General features: G+C 39.0%; 1 protein-coding gene across 8 annotated transcripts in view; it reads left to right on the top strand.

Annotated features, from left to right (window-relative positions):
• LOC131368969 (actin-binding LIM protein 3-like) overlaps positions 1-14,095 on the top strand; it is a 59,024-nt gene that overhangs the window by 41,386 nt on the left and 3,543 nt on the right. For 2 of the 8 annotated variants that reach the window (XR_009207225.1, XM_058415248.1), the window contains exons 8-19: positions 1,189-1,247; positions 1,575-1,646; positions 4,625-4,654; positions 5,072-5,201; positions 6,962-7,060; positions 8,436-8,486; positions 9,764-9,859; positions 10,025-10,089; positions 10,197-10,350; positions 12,792-12,821; positions 13,287-13,345; positions 13,887-13,947. Coding sequence is in view for 7 of the 8 variants with exons in the window: in XM_058415248.1 (XP_058271231.1) it covers positions 1,189-1,247; positions 1,575-1,646; positions 4,625-4,654; positions 5,072-5,201; positions 6,962-7,060; positions 8,436-8,486; positions 9,764-9,859; positions 10,025-10,089; positions 10,197-10,350; positions 12,792-12,821; positions 13,287-13,345; positions 13,887-13,947 (906 nt within the window). In the remaining variant the exon portion in view is untranslated. Of the gene's footprint in view, positions 1-1,188; positions 1,248-1,574; positions 1,647-4,624; positions 4,655-5,071; positions 5,202-6,961; positions 7,061-8,435; positions 8,487-9,742; positions 9,860-10,024; positions 10,090-10,196; positions 10,351-12,791; positions 12,822-13,286; positions 13,346-13,886; positions 13,948-14,095 lie in introns of all 8 variants that reach the window. The other 6 variants (XM_058415249.1, XM_058415255.1, XM_058415252.1 and 3 more) reach the window with 4 other exon arrangements.

The following is a 14,095-nucleotide window of genomic DNA, read 5'->3' as shown; positions in this document are numbered from 1 at the left end:
TAGATAGATAGATAGATAGATAGACATGCAGATGGATAGATAGATAGATAGATAGATAGATAGATAGATAGATAGATAGATAGATAGATAGATAGATAGATAGATAGATAGATAGATAGATAGATAGATAGACGGTCAGACGGACAGGAAGATAGATAGATAGATAGATAGATAGATAGATAGATAGATAGATAGATAGATAGATAGATAGATAGATAGACGGTCAGACGGACATGCAGACAGGCAGATAGATAGATAGATAGATAGATAGATAGATAGATAGATAGATAGATAGATAGATAGATAGATAGATAGTCTTGTCCCTTTAATGCATGTTTATTTTGAATGTTGAGGAGACACTGACTGAGCGGTGATTATTTTGTAAATGGGTCACATTCTGCTCTAGCAGCGTTAGTGTTGTGTACGAAACTGACGCACAAGTCTGAACACACAACATAAACACCACAACATGCAAATGTGCGCGTCTGTTTCTCATGCAGATGAAAGAATCGAAAAACACAACGTGAGGATTGTGCATTCTGTGCATTCAACGATTAGCATTCTGTTTACACGCAGCATCTCTCCCAAAAATAACTCCATACTTTCTGTCTATCGTATTTTGGATGGCGTGTATCATGTCTTAATACAGCGATGTTTATCGAGTGAGCCGCTTTTGTCACCGAGATGCAGTTATAATGCATTACACCAGGAACATTAACACGTACTTCAGTTCTCCTGACATTTACCAAGAACATCAACACATTAAACAGCACTTTTTTCAGATACGCCGATTTTCCAAAAGCCAGGATCAACCACTAAAAAAAACACATGCAGTTTAATTGTAGCTCTTCATTAAAACTTTACAACTTTTTTTTTTTTTTATTAAACACATTTTCTTTGTTACTGAGCTTTTATTTCCTCTTTACAAGTCCCATACCACTTCAGAGTGGCTTTTAAAACACACACACATACACACACACACTCACACACAGTGTGCTTGGTAGATGTTTCCATGTGCCTTGGGTTTCTGTGAGGAAAAAAAAAAGTTCATTTCAGACACATCGTAAACGCCTCGTGACGTACGCACATGTGTCCCTGAGCGAGTTACTTCCTCTTCTTTAGCTTAAGCTTAAAAAACTCCTCGCTTTTGATAAAGAAATGGTTCTTACGGGTCGTTTTGTGTTGCAGGTTCGGAGGTGTGGCATCCGATGTGTAAGCAGGCTGCGAGGATGGAGAGGAAACTCAGGGTGAGACACAGAACTCTGTTCACGAGGAACAGAACTGAACATTCAGATTTAGGGCTGTAAAGAACCGTAACAGGAGAGACAGAGAAGTTGTTCACAGGGACGGCGGCGGCGGATTAACGCTGGGACTCGTGACATAAAGAGCAGGAGGAAAGGGAGTTTGTCCAGTTTATATAGTAACACAGTGACGTGATTAATGATCCGCTAGCCACACCTTTGTGTAAGAGCACAGTAAGAGCAGGATCATATGCAGCTCATGAAGATATTAGTTGATTACAGAATATTTTATTGATTGTATGATGTGTGTGTGTGTGTGTGCATGTGTTACAGCTAAGACGCACCTCAGAGGCCTCTATCTCTCCTCCCGGCTCCAGTATAGGATCTCCCAGCCGGGTCATTTGTGTGAGTATTGCCACATACACACACACACACACACACAAACAGAATACACAGACATGCAGTATATACACACACAATATACACAATATACACATACTCCTCATACACACACATACAGACACATAGTATAAATACATATACATGCACAATACACAAATGCATACACTATACACACACACACATACACACACAGAGATTTTATTAGCTTTCTGAGGACCTTCCACTGCTGTAGCTGATTGCAGCAAACACAACTCACACACACACACACACAGTCAGTAAGCTGTACTAATGTGTGTGTGTGGGTGAGGGGTATGTATATATTGTGAATATTGTGTGAGGGTATATGAAGGCTGTGTATATATTGTGAATATTGTGTGAGGGTATATGAGGGCTGTGTATATATTGTGAATATTGGGGGGGGGTGTATGAGGGGTGTGTATATATTGTGTATAGTGTGTGTGTGTATTGTGTGTGTCTGTGTGTGTGTGTGTATGAGGGGTGTGTATGTATATATATATATATATATATATATATATATATATATATATATATATATATTGTATGTGTGTGTGTGCTCTTCTGTCAGAAATGAGGTCAGTGAAGACTGATGTCATTTTCAGTAGTTTGTGTTTATCGTGTGATTGTGTGTTTTTGCAGATTTTTGCCTGTGAGGCATTTTTTATTTCAGTAAACTGACATCAGCACACGATTCTAACACACAGCAGACATTCTTCTCGCTCCTGTGATCATGTTAAAGGTGCACGAGGAGAGATTTGGTCAGATTAGCTCTCTAACCATTTAACTTTAATGAGATGAAGGAGACGTGAACGATTATTTGACTCCTTGATCCGTGAACCGTTCTCACCGGTGCACACGAGGCTCCACCCCCAGAACCTAAGCTTGTTTAGATGCTAAGGCAAGAAGTGCCTTAGCATTACTTTCACACGCGGCTAATAATATTGCTAGTTCATTATCAGCGTCCTCTCCTTCTGCAGTGATAAATGACTCCATCATTACTCGATCATTCCTTTAATGCATTTTTAAAGGAATGTTTCATACATGAAATCAGATTTACAGAATAAATCATTCACATCAAGAGTTATAGAGACTTAGACATCCCACAGAGCTAATAGACTTAACATGAACATGATGATGACGATGATAATGGTGGTTCCTCCAGCTATTAAATTAAGTCAGTCTTTGACTGTTTGTGTGTGTGTGTGAGAGAGAGAGTGTGGTGGCTGGTGTCCTATCCATTGTGTACTGCTAACTCACATGAAACACTGAATGAATGGAATATATCTAAATAGTTATTTTTATTATATTGTATCTAAACAAATTATTATTATTATTATTATTATTATTATTATTATTATTATTATTATTATTATTATTATTATTATTAATAATAATAATAATAATAATAATATTTGTCAGGCCTCATCACCATTGGTGTTATTGTCATGTTCATAAATAAGCACATGATGCCATTTGGCACAAAACCTTTGTGTGTGTGTGTGTGTGTGTGTGTATTAGGCCTGGGTGATATGACTATATAATCTTAACATTAATGCCCTTATATTATATATCACAGGATGTTTTTCTGAGTAATGTTCATTGCGATTTTTTAAAATCATTATCAGAAATATGTTAATAATAGTAATCATATGAATCATTATTACATAATTAATAAATAATTAATAGAATAAATGAAAAAGATTGGAATATATCTTATAAATAACAATGTGTTTTAAAATGTAAAAATTATTATTATTACTGATTATTATATCTAATATATCTAATATGTCTAATATATATGTCTATTATTAATGATTATTAATTATATATTAAAAATATAGAGAGAGTATTTTTAATATAAAAAGTAGTGTTTATTCTAAATAGTAATATTTATTTATTATTAACAGTCTACTGTATTACTGAGAGTCTGATGATATTTTTGTCATATCGCCCACCCTGTGTGTGTGTGTGTGTGTGTGTGTGTGTGTGTGTGGACATCTGTGGTATGTGCCGTCAGAAGCCTGCTGTGATGCCAGTTCCAATCTCCATCTGGATCTCTTCGTGTGTGTGTGTGTGTGTGTGTGTGTGTGTGTGTGTCTCACATGTTCCTGTCACCTCTGTTCTGTCCTCTGTGTGTTCTTTAGGCCAGAGTGGAGAACGAGCTCCTCAGTTACAGAGCTCTGTCCTCATTACCTAAACTTAGCGCTGTTTACGGCGAGTCGCGAGCCGATCTCGTTCCTTACGAGGCGTATCACAGACACTTCTCTGATGACAGGCTAGAGCGTTACCGCTACGGGGAGGTACTGAGACGCTAGGCTTAGCACTAATGCTAGCAGTACCAGCACCCTTCTGTTACTCCCGATTGCTTTGTCTAGTGCATCCTAATCAACTGATACTGGAATGATGAGAGAATTCTTTTCGCTTCCTGCTTTCGCTTATGTGAGTGGATGGACGCTTTTTCGCATGGGGTTTATATCATGATAACAGACAGCAGTGCATGGAGTGAGGGATTCGTTGTCTTTTAGCATGGTTGTTTTTTATTCCAAATAATAAAAGGCTAAAAATTCAACCTATAGTCTGAGACCTAAAGGTACTGTACTTTTCCTTAGCGCTGGACTGCTACATCTCAAGGGTATTTTCTACATTTAAGGTCTGATTTTTCTATGACATTTTCACATTCAGCACCATGAGAGCAGAGAGCTAATAATACAGCATGGTACCTTTATTTCTCAGCCTGTAGATCCTGACTATTTTCTGCTAAACATAAACAAACTCCTACCACAGCATCCGTGCAAATGATCCCATTTCACACGGATCACGTTCTTCCACTTTTTCTATCAGTCCACTTCCCGTTTTCTGGCATGGACCTGGAAAGGGTTGAGTAATGGAGTGTGAAATGAATTTCTGCTTGCTTGACTTCTGTTCATTTTCTTCTTTTCTTTTCTCTCTTGCACTGAACGCAGTCTCTGGGAACTCTCTCTGTGTATTCTCAGGTACTAAAGCACTTCACACCGAAACATCCGCAATACACTGAATAAAAATAATTTTCATTGTTTTGTTTGTTTTTTTAATCTGCATCTCAAGCTGCTTCATATAGAGTTTTATATCATCTGTGATGTCGCTTATAATGGATTTGTATAAACATCAGGTGTCCTGAAGGTTAAAATGTGCTTTGGTGACGCTCATGCTGTTGGTACGAAGCCCCACTGATGACATCTTTACTATATAAATAAATAAATAAATAACAAGTGGAACATCACAGTGCCATTTCTCATGTTGTGTAATTATTCCTTAACTACAGAAACTGTAATGGAAGTGATGTATGTAGTTACAGTCATGAGAACTGGTCTGGATTTTTAATCAGAAGATGCAGCTTGGGTTTTAATGATCCCCTGCCCTGTATTTGACAGGATATCTACGACACTTTGGACCTCAGGCATCGGCGTTCCTCCAGCCCGGGCTACATCGACTCGCCCACGTACGGCCGTCAGGGAACGTCTCCCGCTGGGCCGCGTTCTCCTCAGCTCTACTACCGCTACGGTCAGTTCCTCATCCAGCGTCCTGTGTATAAACCAATTTACATTTTGCATGCTAGCGAGTGTGGATTGTATTCGAAAGGGGAAAATCCTCCACACAGTCAAATTGGTGACGTTTATCACAAGTAAAGCTGATTGCATCCAAAAGTGAAAAAGGTGAGTAATTAAAGGTATTCCAATTTCACCAAAATTCCATTTATATCCCAATCTGGTGATAGAAATCAACCGCAATATTTGAAAGATTTCTGTGTTTACACTGAATTATCAGCATCATCCATATCAGTGTCTCATCACCTGAGGTAAAAGTCACTTGTTAACATCTCTTTTATTGTCATCTAAACATTTTAAAATGTAACGTAAGCAGATTTATTTCGGCTTGTGTTCCCATAACTTGATCAAAGCGTGACGTTTGTTGTGCGAGAACTTTATTTAGCTAGTGAGTTTTCAGCACCGTGTTCATTAAACTGCTTCCGTTCACACTTCGTCATTCTTGATTATGAATTCAGCTTCAGCTCCACCCATTTTCCCAGACTGCCACACCAAACTTTCTTCAGAAACTTTCTCTAAAATCTTTGTTTTATCCGTAATGTCGTTCCTCCTCAGTGCCTCTCCATTATCATTTATTAACAGTAGAAGTAGAAGTGGTGGCTCAAGTGGTTAAGGTGCTGGGTTGTTGACTGGAAGATCAGGGGTTCAAGCCCCAGCACTGCCAAGTTATCACTATTGGGCCCTTGAGCAAGGCCCTTAACCCTCTCTACTCCAGGGGTGCTGTATCATGGCTGACCCTGTGCTCTGACCTCAACCTCCAAGGATGGGATATGTGAAGAAAGAATTTCACTGTACAGTAATGTATATGTGACAAATAAAGGCTATTTCTATAAATATGAAGAATGTGATCACATTCATCAGATCGCTTTTTCTTTCTTGCCCTAAATATTTAAGCTTCAAGGTCATTTAACTGCTTTTGAGATCTCACTAGATCAAAGACCTTCACTGATGATACTGAAATGTTTTATCAGTTGAATGTAAAAAGCAAACTGCTGAGATCAGACTGGATCGGGTTTGTATTTTCCATCCCGTTCACACCTGGTCGATTCATGTGTCGAGTATCAGGGTGAAATCAACCAACCTGGAACAAGGAGCAATAAAGGAGCTTACAAATCCAGATGCAAGACACATGGAATAACCAGAAATTATGACTTTGTTTTTTGTTTTTTTGGGGTTTTTTTTGCATGAACATGAAGGAATTCAGGTTTACGCTGTGTGATTTTCCACTAAAAATCTAATGTCATAAAATGATTGTTTGGTCAGAAATGCCTTATAAAAATCTCAGAGTGAGAGCAGGAGATCTGACAAATTCACACACAAAAATAAATAAATAAATGAAATATGTTTTTCAAAATTCTCCTAACTTCCTCAAGCTCAGTTGGAGTGTTTGCGTTCGCATCTGGACGTCTGATGGTCAGTGGTTAAGGGATCTTTATCATACAATTTGACATGGAGTCCTCACACGACAGCACACAGCCTGCTCCACAATTCAGCCCAGATTTCAGAGAGATCTTGAACAGGATGTGTGAGGAGTCTGGAATAATCTTTAAAACCCAGCTGAAATCACACAGCGTTCAAAAATTTGATTAAATTCAGGCTCAGTAGATTCCATCACCGGTCAGCATGTAGACCATGTTTGCTATCACGGGAAATGGGCGTGTCCTGAGTGCACTCATGCTGCATTCTTCTTTCCAATTGGTCCTGGGCTGACCGCAGGCCACGACAGTGGCAGGAGTTCTCCGTGTTACAGTCGGCTCGACGCCAGGTCCAGCATGTCCGCCATGTACCAAGCGCCCAAGCATTTTCACCTCCCAGGTAGGCCGCTGCTTCATCTTCACTCACCCTCATCATCCAGCACTAGCAGCCCCAGAAAGGGAATGAGTTCAAACTCGTTCTGTTTCATTCGGTCTTTTGCGTCCACCTCCTCACCGCATTCATTCACCCCTCCCACATTTAATCAGTAAAAACAGCAGCGACTTCAAATAATGTGTGTTTCAAGGGAATTTAAGAGGAACCTAGAGAACTTAATTAAAACCAGCAGAAAGGATTAGGACTTAACCCAAGAGTTGTGTAAGACTTCAAGTGCACAGTAATACCACAAATATGAAGAATCTTACAGGATGCCAGTTTGAAACTTTAAACACATACATTAGACATGTCTGATGAGCAGTTATGATAGTGGGTGTGTATTAAAAATGTATAGAATGTATATGTGTAGAAATAAAGTCATAGTGTGTCTAAAAACTACAACACTATGACATTAAATCTTTAAAACCACAAATCCAAGATGACCATCAGCTGCATCGAAGTGCTTTCTTGTGTGTGTGTGTGTGTGTGTGTTTTGTGCACATTTCAGCTAGCAAAGAATACGCTGGAAAACATTTTGCTGCCTTTCAGCTTCATTCTCATGAGATTCCCTTAATATTTTGGATCATTAACTTAAATTCAATATTCAGTTCGAACAAATAACCAACATTCACAATCGTTAATGAAGTGTTTTAAATCACTGCAGTTATTAATTGTCATTAGTGTCATAATGACGGGCCATTACACCGGTTACAGAAAAACAAGTGACAAAACTCTATTAAAGAGGAATTTTCCAAAATGGCACTAGCACCAGCATCAGTAAATAATTCTGTTAAAATCCTTTTCCTGGACTCAGGATGTCTGAGAAGAAAAACAGAATTCAAAAGTAAATAATAAACTTACAGAAAGTGGAGAAAATCTCTGCCTGGGGCCGGTCGATGGCAGCTCATTCCCCTGACCTTTGGCCCTGAAAGCACTTATAATGCCATAGTTTGGATATAAATATAAAATTTTTAAAAAGGCTAAACACCAATGACATGAAATGCAGGAGAAAAAAAAACACTGTATTTAAAAAACTTATTAATATTAATCTGCTAATTTGCATATTTTACATATATTTGCATATGCATACATTTTGATCTATATCTTTAGAGTATATAGTGTATGTAGATCAGTTTGCAGTAGGACTGAATTGTAGCCACGTAAAGAATTCAAGCCCTTCATTCAGCTCAGATGATGGACAGGGTTATGACCCGGATGTTCCTTCCTCCGTGTCCATTTTACTATCTTTTCTCCCGCAGTGTCCTGCCACATCTCTCCCATCATGTCATTTTCCTCCTCACTGTTTCTTCTTCCCTTTTTGTTTCTCTCTGTCTGTCTTCAGCCACCGGGGAGGCCAACATCTACAGGAAGCCACCCATCTATAAGAGACACGGTATTTGTGCAGACGCTTCTCTCTAAGAGAGACAGCGCTCTCATTCTGTAGGCTGCGACGGGATTAGATTAGATTTCAAACTCAGTTGCTTTGTAAAACAAAGTTCCTGCTTCATAGTTCATAGATTTCTGCTTGTTTTCTGTGTGTGTATAGAGTGTATATAGTCTGCTGTTCATTACCCGCTTCCTTCCTCTGATCTTGTTTCTTTCCTTCACTTCCTCTTTCACTCCTGCTGTTCTTTCCCTCGGTGAAACATCTCTCCTGTAAGTATCCATCATTCCTCCTCCATCATTTCATTCATTAAGAGATGAATAAAACCTCTCAGGATTATGACACACAGATTATCGCAATTAAGACAAATTAAAAAAAGGGTGACGGCATAAAAATATGAGCAAAATATAAAAGAGAGGTTATAATTCATGTTATTGATTCAAATTAAAACTTTATTGGTCTCATATACACACAAGCGCATGCAGTAAAAAGTTTTTCATGACTGTCCAGTGACATACAAAACAACTTTAATAACTGGAAATATAAAAAAATATATATAATAAAGGCAAAATATAAAAATCTAATATAAAAAGAAATAGTATGGAGTAAGGTACAGATACGTTGTGTAACATCAAGCTGACGCAATTGACATATATAATAAAAATTAATATAAAAACACGAATAGAACATATAGTATATATATTTTTTGTAAATTTTTAATAATTCAATTTATTTAAGTGAAAATCATATTTCTGGCTGAAAAATCTAATCGAAAATTTATTCAAAAAATCGAATCAAAAACATCAAAAATTCATGAGAATAAATAACTATATCATATTTATCTTCATATTAATGATGTATGTAGTGTTTATTCCATATATAAACTCTGTAGCTGCTTCTCTTAGTGACCCATTGTGTAATATTTTTAATAATATATATTTCTGAACAAACTGAATTGTGGTGAAATTTGAGATTTCATGATGCAATGATTCGTAATTAAATCAACTGAGTTCCACTTTTTGGATGATTTCATGCTCCACTTTTCTCTTCCTACAATCTGACTCTTTGACCCTGTGTAATTAATGAGCGGAGCAGCGTTGAGAGAGATGATCAGATCTTCCTGGAGCTTCAGTATTTAAGCTCAACTCTGTTACTGAGTGAGCTCTCACACGTTCCTCTCACTCCTCGATATCTCTGTCTATCTCCACAAAGGAACACCTCATGAGATTACCCATCAGCCTTTTGTTTTTCTCCCGACCCTCTAGATAACGACGACGAATACGAAGCTGTGAAGAGTAAAACCAACGAAGAAATTCTGTCTTCCCCTTTTTCATCACCGGACCATTTCCAGCACTACTACCACTATGCTGGCTCACCCAAAGGTGCCTTCATTCAGATCCTTGTGGACTTGTTAGCGTTTGGTTTGTTGCGCACAGAGCTGGGAAACTGACAGTGTCTTGAGTGTGATTTAATAATAAATATAATATATTTTTAATTATATACATGTTTTTTTCCTGGGTTGTATTTAATATCTCTCTCTCCCCCAGTTCCTCGAGCTCGCCGGTTCTCCTCAGGCGGAGAGGAAGACGGCTGGACTCAGAACATTAACAGAGTACATACCCTGGCCTTCGTTTTCTCACTTCACTGCTCACTCACTTGTCCTGATGATATAATCTTTCTCTACACGGATCATGGACTCCTTCTCACATTGCTTTCCAGATCCAGGCCGGAATCGGGAGGATGATCCTGAAGGAAGAGATGAAGGCCAGGTCTGGTTCCTATGACAACGACCCTTGGGCCAGCGCACGTAACTCTCGCAGTGGCAGCAAAGAAACGCTGCCCGGACTAGGCTACAGTGACACTGTTAACGGCTGTAAGAACACGCGTACACACATACACACACGCACATATGCATGCACACATATATGCACTTACATGCATAGATGAACATGCAGACACACAAACACATGCACATAAGCACATACAGACAGGCACACACACATATGTATTATGTATGCGCACGTACACATACATGCGTATGTGCACACGCATGCACGCACACACACTCATGCAGGCACACATATGCATACATAAACACACATGCATACACAGGCACTCACACATACTGTATGTACACGCATGCACGCATATACAAAACACATTCACACACACAGGCACATATGCAGGCACATGTATGCACATACACACACATGCATATGTGCACACGCACGTACACAAACACACACACAAGCACACATACATTCATATGCACATACACACACATAACACAGATTATTAGACAGGAAGTGCTCCAGCTGTTCAACCAAAGGAAAAATTAAATAGAGTCAAACTAACATTAGGAAACAAACGTGGATTTTTTTTTTAGTTGATGGAAAACAACAACAATCAGTTATTATCCGTCTTAATGTATGTGTTTCTCATCAGGATGTGACTGATTACAGAAGCATAGTGCAGAAAAAGTGTATGAAATGAAATTTGAGCTCTCTGTGTGTGTGTGAGTGTGTGTGTGTGTATATATGTTAAATAATGAGGATGTCTGGCAGCTTGACTGGATCCTACTGTGATTGGATTAGTCAGAGAGAGAGAGAGAAAGAAAGAGAGACAGGAGGGAATCCCTGCTTTCATATCACAGCCTTCTCTCCAGCGCACTTCTGCTCCCTGGACATGTGCCGATTATTAGACCTTCAACATGTCCGACGTCGTTATTGTGGCTTTTTTTTAAATCCGCTCTCTCCTCCTGCACTACCTTTCTACCAAGGCGCCATTTTCGTGTAGAATTTGGTCTGAAATGAGCTCCTCACTGTCCTAAACTAAAAGATCCTGATTCTTATTTATTTGGAAAGACATTTTCAACATATTTTAGCATTAAAGCAGCTGCGAAAGCTCAAGAGGTTCTTGGAAGCTCCTGTTACGAGATTTTGCGTTAGATGAGGATGGATTCGGTGAGACTTTCTGTCACATCCATGATGATGTTAAAAGGCTGGAGCTATGTTTCCAACACTGAGTGATGGAGACGTCTGTTTTCCGTCACCATAACCAGCAGATGAACCGATTAATCCGAACAGGCACAAAGTCACAGCAAGGTCAAACATCTGAACATTATACAACTGAGGGTTAAGGGCTTTGAACTCACAACCTTCTGATCAGCAATCCAACACCTTAAATCGTTGTTCGTGAAAATCATACTGATTATGTTACAGATGCAGCCGAGTGGAGACGAGGTTATATTTTAATGCTCTACACCGAATGATATCGAATACTGTACTTGAATCGGAGGTATCATGATATCGTGAAATATAATCATGCCATATAACATGGTCCGGTCTGCAGTGTAGCAGAAACGGCACACAGTCTCTCAGATACAATAACACACCATTCTACATATGTAAGTTTACATGAACGCCTCAAAGCAACTGGATGAACACACGAAGAGACCATGATAGCGATAGTTGATAGTGTCGTGTCATTAAATCTAATCGTTTTGATTTCTTTTGGTTCTGAACCTCGATAAATCAGGATGTCGTACCGATTGAATTGATGTATATATCGGTGTAGCTCATGAGCCTTTATTTATGAATGCTTCAGCCTTAATGTGATGGACAGCAGTGAAGAGTATAGAACATTCACACACACACACACACGTTTAGCTGACCTTAGTGCTTTGCTGTGATTAAATTGCTCGATGCCCGAGCAGAGAAACGTAATCTGGAGTGCAGGCGACCGTTTATCATCTGCCACAAGCTTTTTCCAAACAAATCTCCTTTACTCCATTGCCTTTCTGAAGCCAAGTAGAATATTTTGCTTTTTTTAAAAAAAAAAAAAGAATGACTGTCACCTAATTATGATGTTGTATCATACAGTTATGATCTCCAGGACAGTATTATCTGCTCCTAATGGATTAGGTTGAAATTAAGACCAAAATGCCGGAGCGTTTCTCTCCACAGAGGGAAACCAGCACGGATTTCGACCTTCTGTGAGCAATTTACAATGTCACACAATGACAGCAGGCCCCGCCCCCATCAGTGTAGGGTCTTTCTTATTTCCCTGCTGATTTTGTCCCCGTCGTCTATTATTCATGAGTAGCAGAATAAAAGCAGCCACATTAACAGCCATCACTCTATCTCTGAGAGAGAATTGAGAGCGATTATAAACACATGGATGTAACTCTATATTTCATCTCTCTCTCTCTCTCTCCCCTCTCTTTCTCCCCCCCCCTCTCTCTCTCTCCCTCTCTCTCTCTCTCTCCCCCCTCCCCCTCCCCCTCCCTCACTCTCTCTCTCTCTCTCTCTCCAGCTCCCAGGTCGCAGTACAGCACAGACAGTGGTGAGTGGTTTACAGAGACTTCTCGTCTTCCTGTCATGGTGTTGTGAGAGCTGAGTGTCTCTGAGTGATCTCGGCTCATTCTTTATGACTCTGCAGAGCAATTCATGGCCTCAGTGAAGAATATCTCAGCTTCAAAGTGTTTCATAGAACCGGATTGTGGAGATATTATCTATTACAAATATATGCTTCAGAAACGCTTTTGTTGTACTGCTTGTATTGTGTCATTATTCTTAATATGTATATATATATATATATATATATATATATATATATATATATATATATATATATATATATATATATTTTCTCGTCTGTATGCAACAAAAGCGTGTACAGTGTGCCCTCTAGTGTTCAACCAGCGTCATCACATTTACCCTGTCGGTGACTGTGCGTATATAATATCACTTTATGATTAAATCAGCTGCTGAGCTATGTGTGTGTGTGTGTGTGTGTGTGTTCTCACAGATCCATTCATCTCGAAATCTGCTTCGTTGCCAGGTTATGGCAGGAACGGTCTAAACAGGGTAAGTGTTTGGCAGGGATCCTGTAACTGATTAGATGTCTCTCAGAACCTTCATTCATTTATCTTCAGTAAGCACTTTATCCTGGTCGGAGTCACGGTGGATCCGGAGTCTGTCCCAGGAACACTGGGTGTCAGGCGGAAATATAGATAATAATTTATATAGATAAATGATTCTCATTTAGAGAAAATCTAATAATCCAGTGGAAGGACCCTGGAAAACCTCAGAGGAGTCCCTCATAAGGGAACTCGCATTATTAATTGAAAACAACCTGGAAAACAACACCCCCTTAATTTGCATACTGGAAGATGATTGGCTCGTGTATTTTATGATGCAGTAACACTTCCCTATTCTCGGTCTTTATAAAACTTAAGTAGAGCACTTTAATTTTATTGTTATTATTATTATTATTATTATTATTATAACCACATGCAGTGTCCAGTCAAAACACTAAAAGTAATTACCCCTAAAGCAACCTGTATAAAATATATTAAAAAGTTGACATTTAAGTTGACATTAATGATGTTGTTCACGCTCTTTGCAGCCCCACAGTGCAGATTATTTCCACTATGACAGCAGCAATGCAGTAAACTGGGGATTTAGAGGTACGTGTCTTCTCTGCATCTATAAACTACAATATATGTCCTAAATGATGTGCCCCCTGACCATCACACCTATAATGAGGTTCTTCTCTTCTTACCACAAAGTCTGTAAATGGTGTATAGAATGCTTTTCACAGCATGACAATGCCTC

This window comes from Hemibagrus wyckioides, linkage group LG18, assembly GCF_019097595.1.
Source record: "Hemibagrus wyckioides isolate EC202008001 linkage group LG18, SWU_Hwy_1.0, whole genome shotgun sequence".
NCBI classification, from domain to species: domain Eukaryota; kingdom Metazoa; phylum Chordata; class Actinopteri; order Siluriformes; family Bagridae; genus Hemibagrus; species Hemibagrus wyckioides.
The sequence above is the reverse complement of the archived record's forward strand: the minus strand, read 5'-3'. Positions and strand labels throughout refer to the sequence as shown.